The sequence below is a fragment of the Gorilla gorilla genome, chromosome 17, assembly GCF_029281585.2.
Source record: "Gorilla gorilla gorilla isolate KB3781 chromosome 17, NHGRI_mGorGor1-v2.1_pri, whole genome shotgun sequence".
NCBI lineage: Eukaryota > Metazoa > Chordata > Mammalia > Primates > Hominidae > Gorilla > Gorilla gorilla.
In genome coordinates this window covers 22,456,646-22,469,363 of record NC_073241.2, presented here as the reverse complement: position 1 = coordinate 22,469,363, position 12,718 = coordinate 22,456,646, and the positions used below count along the sequence as shown (strand labels likewise).

Below are 12,718 nucleotides of genomic sequence, written 5' to 3'. Positions count from 1 at the left end.
CTGTTCAGTCCAGGTGACTAGGGTCCTTGGATTAACAGCTCCTAGAGCCCAGCCTATAGCCCTGAAAGTTGGGGAGAGGGCCTGTTAGGAGAAGCATCCCCTGCCTTGGGGTTGTAGTAGTGATCTAGGCTCCTCAGACCTTGTGGGGCCTCAGATGCTTACATCTCCAGCTCCTCCTGACATGGGCATCTGGCTGCAGCCCAGCTCTGTGGCCCCATCTCCCAGGGAACCTTTGGTCTAATCTGCCTCCCGCTGAAACCCAGCCTCATTCAGCCCCACCGAGGCTTTCAGAGTTCAGGTCTCTCATTCAGGGTTTGAGACCCCACCGGGCTCAGAGAGACCTGCAGCCTGCAGCGATCCCAGATCACACAGCCCCAGGGATGGGACCAGGAGCCAGCCCACATCCCACCTGCAGCAGTTCCTGTGCCTTTAAAGCCTCCCCTCCCCCCTGCCCCGCCCCCAGTCCACTGGGGGAGGGAAGGAGGAGCTGGGTCACAGCAGGGAATCTTAGCTTGGTTTTAGTGTGCTGCTGGACGACCAGACCGGGCGTCGAGTGAGCCCAGAAGTGAGAGCAGTTGGTTGCGCCCCAGTGCTGTGTGACCCAGAGGCGCCACTCACCCTCTCTGAGCTGGTGGACATCATAGGTGGGGAAGCTCAGGTCAGGGCACTCCCATGAGTATCTGGAGTCCTGAGTCCCATTCTCAGCTCTGCCATATGCTTGCTGCACGCTAGAGGAGTTCCTCTTCCTCTCCGAGCCTCGGTTTGTGTACCCGTGCTGTGGGAGTGAGTTGCACTTTGGAGTGAAGGGGGCAAGACTTGTGTGGGCGCATCCTGCAGAGGGATCCCACAGAAGGGAAGAGCCCTGGGTTCTTTATCCGACTGGGTCTGGGCTGGGGGGGGGGCTCTGTTTCTTGGCTGATGAGTTTACGTGAGTTTGAGTGAGGTATGCGGGTGGGTGAAGGAGGGCTGGGGGGAGTCACCTGACTTGTGCGAAGAAGCTCTTGAGAGAGCCGTGGCTTCTTGGAATTAAGAGGAAAGAGTGCAGCATGAACAAACAGGCCCTGGAGGATCTGGCAGCCCTGAGTGGGGGTGGGGGGTCAGCTCTGGAGTAGAGCCAGAGCTGTGATGGGGTTGGGGGGACACTGTGTCCTTGGGCCATGCTTGCCTCGTTCCTGGGTTCTGTTTGTGCCTGTGGATTGGGGTGGGGCAGGGCTGGTTGTGCGAGGGGTCATTGCCCAACTCCAGGGGGCACCTGCCACCTCTCAGCTATATATATAGGGATATATATAGTTCTTTCTACAGGTTTCCAGCAGGTAGTGGTTATTAAATCTTACTGAAGGGGTGTTTTTTCTGATTCTCAACTCTGTGCCGCAAGGGTGGAAACTGTGAGAGAGAGATTCCATCTCCACATCTGGGTAGTAAGCATCCAGTCCAGGGGTGTAGACGGTCCTGGGGAAGCAGCCAGAGATCTGTACATTCTGATATCCAGGGATAGCGACTCCAGGCTGGGGGCTGGCAGGGTAAGGGGTGGGTGTGTCCTGGGCTCACCCACAGGTCTGCAGACTTCCTGGAGCCAGCTGACCTTGGTAAATCCCTTTTGTCTAAGCTTCAGTTTCCTGCCTGTGAATGGGGTTGGGGCTGTGCTCTGGTTTCACCTTTGTGGCTCTGGGGTTGTGGTGACAAAGCCATCAAGCTGGGTTGAAGGATTAACCAGGAAACCTCAGACTGGCTGCCGTGTCTACCTCTTCCTCGTACTCCTCTCTCTGCTGCATCCTGGGAAGCTGCTCTGCTCAGCCTAGATGAGGCTCAGTTGTGTGTGTGTGCACGTGCTTGCACGTGTGTTGGAAGTGGGTGGTATTGATACCAGAGTCAGTGTCTCTGGGTGAGTGAGGCTTGCACATTTCTCGGGACAGGGAACTCACTACCTTATGTGCCCAGGACAAGAGCTGTGGGGTCTGGAGAAGACTTCTAGGCCAGCCCCTGCAGTCTTTCCTCAGGTGACATGGCTTCCCCGGACCCACTTCCCCCTAGGTGCCCTCTCTGCATTCAGGGGGTAGAGGGCTGACTGGGACAGAATGTGACACACTCAGCATGTGAGGAAAAGCCTCCTTCATTCTGTAGGCCCTACCTCTATTAACATGTCCTTTGATAAAGTGACTCCCCTCCTGTCTCCCCTCTCTGGAATCCTCAGCTGCTGCCAGGCTTCAGCTGTGCCCTATTGAAGGCAGCTCTGTCTCCCTACTTTCCCCAGCCCAGGGTTTTCCTTTTGGGGTCAGCTGCAGGGATCTGGGCCATCCTTTACCCACTCAGACTTTCTTCCTGCCCACCTGCTGCTGTGAATCCTGTATGTCATATACATGTGTGTATATATATATATATATAATTATTATATTTATGTAATTTATATAATATATTATAATATATAAATATATATAGTATTATATATAAAATTATACTTTAAGTTCTAGGGTACATGTGCACAACGTACAGGTTTGTTACATATGTATACATGTGCCATGTTGGTGTGCTGCACCCATTAACTTGTCATTTACATTAGGTATATCTCCTAATGCTATCCCTCCCCCTTCCCCTCACCCCACGACAGGCCCCAGTGTGTGATGTTCCCCTTCCTGTGTCCAAGTGTTCTCATTGTTCAATTCCAACCTATGAGTGAGAACATGCATGTCTTATATGCTCTCAGGCAGAGAGGAAACTGCTGAGCTGGGCAGGGGACAGAGCCCTGTGGCTCTCCACTTCAGACCCCTCCCGGCTGACTGCCATGGAATGCAGCCACTCAGCAGGGCCAAATCCCCTGATGTTCCTGTTGGCTGTCTAGCCTTCAGGGACAGGTCATGGGGCCTTGGTTCCTGCCCTGTCATCTTCCCAGTCACCCTGATCTTCAGGGGGAGGAATAGCCTGAGAAAGGGCTTGGTCATAGCACCTCCATCCTAGGGCTATTGAGGATCTCACAGTTGTGTGTCTGGTGGGTTCTGTCCAGAGCCCGTTTGAGAGCAGTGGATGACAGGACAGGCCTATGTGACCCAGGCAGGAAGCAATATTGGGTCAGCCTTCATGTCCCCTTCTGTCAGCTTGGGGCAGCCTGGAAGGATGATTGTGGGGTAGGTGTTATGGGCACGAAATAGACCTCAGGTGGAGGCTGCAGGGGCTCTCCGGCACTGTAGACACAGCAGGCCAGGATCAGGGGAGGGAGCCATGACTCAGGGAGACTCTGGCCCATATCCTTGGCAGATGAGGGCCACAGGGGAATGGGCAGCACTGTCCAAAGTCCCCTGGGCTGGGTCCGCAGCTGTTCCTGGCTCAGACTTCTTGGTGGGCTGGTCAGAAACATGCAGTAACTTGGGGCAGTTACCAGGTGGCCAAGTCTGCACTGCTGGGCTCTGTGAGCTTGGGCCAGCTCAGGCCCTCTCTGGGCCCTGCCTTTCTGGGCTGTTCAGGTGGTTCCTCGGGCCTGGGGTGCTAATGTTTCTGGATGGGCAGCAGAACCAGTCTGCACTCAGGGCCCCAGGCCATGTTCCCGGAACACACTTTTAGCATTGACAGCAGCGTGTGGTGAGGCCCCTTAGTCTGGGTTCTGGTCTAGTGCCAGGGGCACCACTACTCCACCACCTCCAGAGCCATCTCTGGGACACTGGCTGTGAGTTCAGATGTTCTGAACAGGGACAGGGAGAGCCAGAGGGACCCAGCCTGGGGCCCACTGGAGGGGCTTGTGGGCAGACAGTGCCCTTTGGAGGGAACTGAGTCTGAAAGGAAGGAAACCCTTTCCCCGGCTCATAGCACCTGCCATCCAGGGCCCTGCCAGGGCTGCGTGAACTTTAGTCATGTGGTGACAGGCCAAGTCACTGTGCCAAGTCACTGTGTGCCTCCTTGCTGCTGTGACGTCAGCTTCCCCATCCTCCCAGCCAGGCTGGATCTCTGTGAGAGGCCTGCCTGTCCTGCACCCTGTGTGGATGCCTCCCACTGTCCACCAGGGCTGCTGGGCACCCCCTGGCTGGTCTCTTGGACTAGGTAAGCTCATGGGTCCTCTGGCCGCTCCTGCTCTTTCCCTGCCTCTGCTCCTCCTCGGAGGTGGCCACCCCCAGATCCCACTCCCAATTCGGAGGTCCCCTGAGGAGTGCTGCAGGGGGCCTCAGGCATGGCTCTGAGCCACTCTGGAGAGTGGGGGGGCCCAGCCAGTTCTGTGGCTGCGATTTTCCCAGGCAGACAAGTCTGTCTCTTCCTCCCCAGCGGGTGCAGCCCAGAACTGTCTTCTGAGGAAGAGGTGCTCTCCTGGGCCCCCACTGTCCCCAGGCCTCAGGTAAGCCCATCAGGGTCACAAGGAAGGGGTTCTGGGTTTGAGGCCAACCATAGCAGCTGACCTACTTTCTAGCCTCAGTTTCCCCTAGTGTGTGCAGCTCTCACACTGTTTGGGTGAGAACCAGGCCTCTGGGCTTGGACATTCTTTCAGTGAGTTTTGAGGGTGGAGGGATGGGAAATGGAAGCCCAGGACCTCAGCAGGGTGTCTTCCTCTGAGCCGGGGACATCTGCCTATGGGAGGCTGGGCCCACCCTCCCTTGCTGACCTGCCCTGGGAGGAAGGGACAGGGCCCAGCACTGCCTACTCTCCTCCAAGTTCTTCCCAGCAGTCTAAGCCTGGCTGGGTGCCCCCTGCTCCTCCAGGTGCCTACTTGGGCCTTTGGGTAGACAGATTAACAGACAGGGGAGGCTGGGTCATGGTTGGACCACCCCAGGACCCTGACCGGGGGCTCAGCTCATGACCCTGAGCCTGGGAGAGATGAGGCCATGCCCTCCAGGGCACTCAGCATGACCCGGCCCAGTGGACGGGACTGGGTAGCTTCCTTGGTGCAGGGGACTGTCATGCTAGGACAGGGTCACTCACCAGGCCAGGCCCCTGCCCCATGACTTGTGGTGGAAATGTCCTTTTGTTTTTGTTTTTTGCTTTTGTTTTTTTGAGACGGAGTTTTCCTCTTGTTGCCCAGGCTGCAGTGCAGTGGTGCAATCTTGCCTCACTGCAACCTCCACCTCCCGGGTTCAAGCAATTCTCCTGCCTCAGCTCCTGAGTAGCTGGGATTACAGGCACCTGCCACCATGCCTGGCTAACTTTTTGTATTTTTAGTGGAGATGGGGGTTTCACCATGTTGTCCAGGCTGGTCTCCAACTCTTCACCTCAGGTGATCCACCTGCCTCTACCTCCCACAGTGCTGGGATTATAGGTGTGAGCCACTGCACCCGGCCATGTGATGGGAATGTTCTGTGTCCATAATAGATGCTGCATATTGCTGGCCCAGCTCCTGAGGCTCTTTGGACCTCCAGAAATCGGTGTCTCTATGAGGGACCCTTAATCCTGACCTGGACTCCCGGCTGGGACCCAGGGTGTTGGAGTGGCAAGAGCGCTGTCAGGCCTGGTGAAGGGTGTGAGCTGTCCAACGGGGCAAGGAGGAGGCAGGGCCTGTTCTGTAGTTGGACAGACAGAGCCCTCTAGCAGCTTTCTGGAAGACTGAAGGGCAGGCGATGTTGGAGGGAGGGAGTGCAGGCAGCAGCTGTGAGGGAGTTCAGGTCAGAAACAGGTGGCACCTGGATTCACGCTGTGGTTGGTCACGGTGGGGATGAGGGGCTGCTTTGGATTGTGCTGGGGATGTGGGGTGGTGTGCTGCTGCATGACTACTGCCAGGTCTCTCTGCTCTTGGTGTCTGCATCCAGGGCTGGGAGGGGGTCAAATGTATCACACTATCGGCCCCAGGCCCACCAAGCCTGGGGAGGTGGCCACACTTCCACGATGGCATCTGGATGTTCCCTGTGTGTGGGGAGGGCACAGGGACTCCATTCATAGACCACCTCTTGGACAGTGTGTCTGCCTCTGAGGTCAGACGCTCTGCACTGGGACAGGGTGGAGTGGAGGGAAACCCAGCTTGGGGCTCATTGGAGGGGCTTGCTGGCAGACACCTCCCTTTGTGGGAAACTCACTGTGGGAGAGGGGAACTCCAACCTCTGTCACCACATCCCTCTTCCCTGTTGTCACACCTGTCACCTGCTGCCATATCCATGAGACTTCCCAAGGGTCACTGCTGCCACTCACTGCACAGCCTGGAAGGGAGTCCACAGGGGACATAGAGTGAGCAAGAGACCTGTGCCACTCAGGCCTCCTGGGGGTGTCCCCAGTGCAGCCATGATGATAATCACAGCTACCATTCACCAAGTCCTACCCACAGTCTAACCTACTCTATTCACAAAACTCCCATCAGCAAGGCAAGTGAGGTGCTGCCGTCATCCAGGCTGGACAGTTCAGTGATTTGCCTGAGGCCCCACAGCAGGTGAGTGGCAAGTCCAGCGTCAGAGCAGGGCAGGCTGGCAGTGCCCCCTGAGCCCCCTTTGCCATGCTTACCACATGCACATCCTGGGCTTCTGCAGGAATGCCCTGTCCCCTACCTGCCCTGCTCCATGCAAAACCCTCTTTGAGCTGTGCCTGGGAGACGTGCTGAGAGAATTCATGGAAACAAATGTGTTACTGACAGCCTCTTTGCCTCCAGAGTTCAACTGGAGACAGAGAAACCAGCCGGAGGCAGAGGGAGGTAACACGGAGTCCCCCAGAAAGGTCTGGGCTGCGCGTGCTTCAGGTAACCTCCCTTGACCTTCAGGAGAACGAGAAGGCTGCCTGATCAGAGAGTCTCTGAAGATCCTGTGGCTGCAGGCTTCAGCAGAGTGTGAGGGAGACCCCAGTTATTTCCTCAGGTGTTTCCACCAAATCCTCCTGTCTTTTGTGGCCAACACCCCAGGCAAGTCTTGGGGTCCCCGTCTGCTGCTGGACGGTAAGTCCTGTCCCCGTGGCAGTGAATCTGTGGGGTGTTCTGATTGTGGGCACTATGGAAGCTAAACCCCATGCTCCAGGTGGGGTGGAGGGTCTTCAGAGGACTCCTGGACAGTGCCAGGCTCTAAGCTGAGGTGGGGGACACAGGAGAAACCAGGCCAGGCCCATCCCTACTGGAGCTTCTCCCTAAGCAGTGGAGGCTCAGCCACTGTGAGGAGGTAGGCAAGGCCCTGCAGAAAGAGGGGTGAGGAAATCTGGGGGCTCCCAGGAAGGGTCGCTGCTGGAGATGGGGTTCTTACCAGGATGGGCTCTGAAGATAAGCAGGGAGGATTTGGGAGGGCAGAGATGAGGCCCAGAACTTCTGGCAGAGAGCATGGCCTGCGCAAAGGTCTGGGGGCCTGACAGCCTGTACGTATTCTGGGAAGCAGGAAGGAGACACAGGCCTTGTGTTTCTGAGCCCCGACTTTAGACTGTGCCCTGTTGGGGAGGGGCCAGGGAATGTCTGAGGCTGGGCCTGACCCTGCTCTTTACCCCGTGGGAGCAGCAGAGCCATGAAGAAGAAGTTAGTGGTGCTGGGCCTGCTGGCCGTGGTCCTGGTGCTGTTCATTGTCGTCCTCTGTCTCTGGCTGCCCTCAGCCTCCAAGGAACCTGACAACCATGTGTATACCAGGGCTGCCGTGGCTGCGGATGCCAAGCAGTGCTCGGAGATTGGGAGGTGAGTGGGGCAGGGCATGGGACATGGGCCCTGAAAACTGGGCAAGTGGACCAGAGCAATACCTTCACCCCTCTGAGACTCAGTTTCCCCAAATGTAAGCTTTGCTTGGACTCTCTCAGTAGCCTTTGGGAAGGGGATGGTGACTCCAAGAGCAGGATGTGGGTCTCCTAGAGCCAAACAGGGCCCCTTTTCTCAGTTCTAAGAATCTCTGTCTCTTTGGATAAACTCCACTGTTTTGTTGTTTGGTGGCTATTTTTACTTATTTCTTCCTATCTATCTATCTATCTATCTATCTATCTATCTATCTATCTATCTATCTATTTAGAGATGGAGTTTTGCTCTGTTGCCAGGCTGGAGTGCAGTGGTGCAATCTCAGTTAACTGCAACCTCCGCCTCCCAAGTTCAAGCGATTCTCATGCCTAAGCCTCCCAAGTAGCTGGGATTACAGGCGTGTGCCACCACGCTCAACAGATTTGTGTGTGTGTGTGTGTGTGTGTGTGTGTGTGTGTTTCCGAGACAGAGTATCACTCTGTTACCCAGGCTGGAGGGCAGTGGTGCAATCTTGGCTTACTGCAGCCTCCCCCTCCCAGGTTCAAGTGATTCTCCTGCCTCAGCCTCCACATTAGCTGAGACTACAGGCATGTGCCACCATGCCCAGCTAATTTTTGTATTTTTAGTAGAGACAGGGTTTTGATATGTTGGCCAGGCTGGTCTTGAACTCCTGATCTTGTGATCCTCCCACCTCTGCCTCTCAAAGTGCTGGGATTACAGGTGTGAGCCACTGTGGCCTGGCCTAATTATGGTGTTTTTAGTAGAGATGGGGTTTCACCATGTTGGTCAGGCTGGTCTCGAACTCCTGACCTCAGGTAATCCACCCACCTGGGCCTCCCAAAGTGTTGGGATTACAGGTGTGAGCCACCATGCCCGGCTTATTCTTTTCTGTTTTTTTTTTTTTTTTGGATAGGAGACAATTTCTTTCTTTCTTTTTTTATTTTATTTTATTATTATTATACTTTAAGTTTTAGGGTACATGTGCACAATGTGCAGGTTTGTTACATATGTACACATGTGCCATGTTGGTGTGCTGCACCCACCAACTCGTCATTTAGCATTAGGTGTATCTCCCAATGCCATCCCTCCCCCCTCCCCCCAAGGAACGCTGTTGCCCAAACAGGGACATGAAGGGCTTATTCTTTTTTTAAGGTGGAGTCTTACTCTGTCACCCAGGCTGGAGTATAGGGGAGCGATCATAGCCCACTGCAGCCTCAAACTCTTGGGTTTAAGTGATCCTCCCGCCTCAGCTTCCTAAAGTGCTGGGATTACAGGTGTGAGCCATGGTGCCTGGCTTCTACTGTTTTATTCTATTTTAGACTCTTATCTCATGTTATATATAAAGATCAGTTCCCTTCTAAAGACTTAAACAGAAAAAATATTATGTTTTTCATATTTTGAGACAGGGTCTTGTTCTGTCACCCAGGCTGGAGTGCAGTGGCATGATCATAGCTCACTGCAGCCTTGAACTCTTGGGCTTAAGCGATCCTCCCACCTCAGCCCCCTGAGTAGCTAGGACTACAGGCATGCATCACACCTGACTAATTTAAAAAGACTGTTTTGTAGATATGGTCTCACTCTATTGCCCAGGCTAGTCTTGAACTCCTGGCCTCAAGTGATCCTCCACCTTGGCCTCCCAAAGTGTTGAGATTACAGGTGTAAGCAACCATCTCTAGCAGGGAAAAAAAATGTTATTAATGAAGTATAGCAATTTCCCTTTTTGTCCCAATTATAAAAATCATGTACATTTGTTTGCTTCATAAAGAGGAAACTGTCTGGGCAAGGTGGTCTACACCTGTAATCCCAGCACTTTGGGGGATTGAGGCGGGCAGACCACCCGAGGTCAGGAGTTCGAGACCAGCCTGGCTAACATGGTGCACTCTGTCCCTACTAAAAATATAAAAAGTTAGCGGGGCTTGGTGGTGTGTGCCTATAATCCCAGCTACTCAGGAGGCTGAGGCAGGAGAATCGCTTGAACCCAGGAGGCAGAGGTTGCAGTGAGCTAAGATCATGCCACTGCACTCCAGCCTGGGCAACTGAGTGAAACTCTGTCTCAGAAAAAAAAAAAAGAAAAGAAAAAGAAGAAACTGTAATCCCAGCACTTTGGGAGGTTGAGGCGATAGGATTGCTTTAGACCATGAGTTCGAGACCAGCCTGGGCAACATAGAAAGACCCTATCTCTACAAAAAAGACAAAAATTGCCCGGTGTGGTGGTTCTTACCTGTAGTCCCAGCTACTCAGGAGACTGAAGTGGGAGGATTGCTTGAGCCCAGGAGGTCAAAGCTGCATTGAGCCAAGACTGTGCCACTGCACTTCATCCTGGGTGACAAAGTGAGACCCTGTCTCATAAAACAAAGGCTGGGCACAGTGGCTCATGCCTGTAATACCAGCACTTTGGGAAGCCAAGGTGGGTGGATTACTTGAGCACAGGAGTTCTTGACCAGCCTGGGCAACATGATGAAACCCCATCTCTACAAAATACACAAACAAACAAAATTGGCTGGGCATGGTGGCATGTGCCCATAGTCCCAGCTACTTGGGAGGCTGAGATGGGAGGGTCAATTGAGCCCAGGAGACTGAGGCTGCAGTGATCTGAGATCACACCACTGCACTCCAGCCTGAGCAACAAAGAGAGACTTTGTCTCCAAAAAAAAAAAAAAGAGGCCAAGGCAGGCGGATCATGAGGTCAAGAGATAGAGATCATCCTGGCCAACATGGTGAAACACGGTCTCTACTAAAAATACAAAAATTAGCTGGGCATGGTGGCATGCACCTGTAGTCCCAGCTACTCAGGAGGCTGAGGCAGGAGAATGGCTTGAACCCGGGAGGCAGAGGTTGCAGTGAGCTGAGATCGTGCCATTGCACTCCAGCCTGGCAATAGAGCAATACTCCATCTCAAAACAAAAAAGAAAGAAACTAAAAACAAAAACCCCAAAACTCGAATGGACTTCTCTTCCATCCTCCTTTGGGCAGGTGGGCAGCAGGGTGTGTATGCGGGGCCAGGGTGGAAGCCTGCAGGTTCTCATGCCTTTATGTGCCACATGGCAGGGATGCACTGCGGGACGCTGGCTCTGCAGTGGATGCAGCCATTGCAGCCCTGTTGTGTGTGGGGCTCATGAATGCCCACAGCATGAGCATCGAGGGTGGCCTCTTCCTCACCATCTACAACAGCACCACCCATGAGTGCCTCGGAAGAGGAGAGGGAGAGGGGCAGGGGTTGTGGGTTGGGCTGAGGCACAGCTCGGTGGCCCCCAGGCTCACGTGGCATAAAGGGTTTGGGTGGGTGGGCCTGCCTACCTGCTTCTCCTTCTAGGAAAAGCTGAGGTCATCAATGCCCACGAGGTGGCCCCCAGGCTGGCCTTTGCCAGCATGTTCAACAGCTCGGAGCAGTCCCAGAAGGGTAAGCCATGCTGCAGACTTGGGGCATGGGTGCAGAGCTGGCTGAGCCACCGGGAAGGGGCCTTGCCCACAGGAGCCTGCTCCCGTCAGGGTTCAGGGGCAGTTCTAGCACCCCCCATCCCTTCCTGGCCCCATAGCACCGTCCCACAATGAGTGGTCAGGACCATCATCACCACGGTAAAGGGCCGGGAGCTTCTGTTATTTCTGCTAAGGCCTCCGGGGCCACTCTGTGCAGCACGTGGAAAGAATAATTATTATGCTAGCAGACCTCATGGACCAGGGCTCACTGGGGCCCACGCTCTGCTCTGCGCTTTTCACCCACGAGCCTCTCACAACCCTCCCTGCTCCTTTGGGCTAGGGGATGCTGTGTGGATTCCCACTTTACAGGGTGAGGATGCTGAGACTCAGACAGGTCATGCAAATCAGCTGAGGTCACACAGCTGGGAGGTGTTGAAGCTAAAATTGAACCCAGGCTGTCTATATCCTGCCTTTTCAACAGGCATCCCATTCACTCATTTGTTCATTTGTGGGGATGGCGCTCTAGAATGTGAGGTGGAGTCTCTCTTTTCTAATCTGGTCTTAAGTGGAGAGGAGGCCCCCAAATTCCCCAGGTACCTGAAGGGAAGCCACTGTCCATCCAGGAAGCCACTGTCTGTCCCCAAAGGAGGCACAATAGATTGTGAGATAAAAGTTGGAGGATGGGAGGGTCTCAACAACTCAACGCCTCTAGTCCTAGCACTTTAGGAGGCCAAGTCAGGAGGAGCACATGAGCCCAGGAGACCTGCCTGGACAACATAGCTAGACTCCATCTCTACAAAAAAATGGGAAAAATAATTAGCTAGGTATGGCGGTGTGTGCTTATGGTCCCAGCTACTCAGGAGTCTAAGGTGGGAGGATCACTTGAGCCCAGGAGGTTGAGGCTGCAGTGAGCCATGATTATACCACTACACTCTAGCTTGGGCAACAAAGTGAGACCCTGTCAAAAAAAAAAGGCTGGGCCTTTTTTTCACAGGCTCACGCCTGTAATCCCAGCACTTTGGGAGGCTGAGGCAGATGGATCACCTAGGTCAGGAGTTCAAGACCTGCCTGGCCAACATAGTGAAACCCTTTCTCTATTAAAAGTACAATAAGTCGGGCATGGTGGCACAGGCCTGTAATATCCTAGCTACTCAGGAGGCTAAGGCAGGGGAATCGCTTGAACCCAGGAGGTGGAGATTGCAGTGAGCCGGGATCATGCCACTGCACTCCAGCCTGGGCAACAAGAACGAAGCTCCGTCTCAAAAAAAAAAAAAAACAAGTTGGAGGATGGAGGGGCAGGACACACTCACCATAGCAGGCCTTAGACTTCAGGTGGGGGTCCTGGGTGGCGCCCTTTGGAGTCTTCTGCAACATACTCAATCTTTGATTTTTTTTTTCTTTTTTTTTTTTTTGAGATGGAGTCTCACTCTGTCGCCCAGGTTGGAGTGCAGTGATGCGATCTCGGCTCACTGCAAGCTCTGCCTCCTGAGTTCACGCCATTCTCCTGCCTCAGCCTCCCGAGTAGCTGGGACTACAGGTGCCTGTCACCACACCCGGCTAATTTTTTGTATTTTTTAGTAGAGACGGGTTTTCACTATGTTGCCCAGGCTGGTCCCTCGATCTCCTGACCTCGTGATCCCCCTGCCTCGGCCTCCCAAGGTGCTGGAATTACAGGCGTGAGCCACTGTGCCCCGCCAATCTTTCATTTGTTTT

At 54.2% G+C, this 12,718-nt stretch overlaps 1 protein-coding gene and 1 pseudogene across 1 annotated transcript in view; both read left to right on the top strand.

The window, feature by feature from the left end:
• LOC129528440 (immunoglobulin superfamily member 3-like) overlaps positions 1-6,888 on the top strand; it is a 26,312-nt gene extending 19,424 nt beyond the window's left edge. Inside the window, exons 6-9 of the mRNA XM_055368837.2 lie at positions 4,246-4,315; positions 6,260-6,328; positions 6,545-6,576; positions 6,653-6,888. Of these exons, the coding sequence (XP_055224812.2) occupies positions 4,246-4,315; positions 6,260-6,328; positions 6,545-6,576; positions 6,653-6,888 (407 nt within the window). The remainder of the gene's footprint in view (positions 1-4,245; positions 4,316-6,259; positions 6,329-6,544; positions 6,577-6,652) is intronic.
• LOC129528172 (glutathione hydrolase 1 proenzyme-like) overlaps positions 6,836-12,718 on the top strand; it is an 18,023-nt pseudogene continuing 12,140 nt past the window's right edge.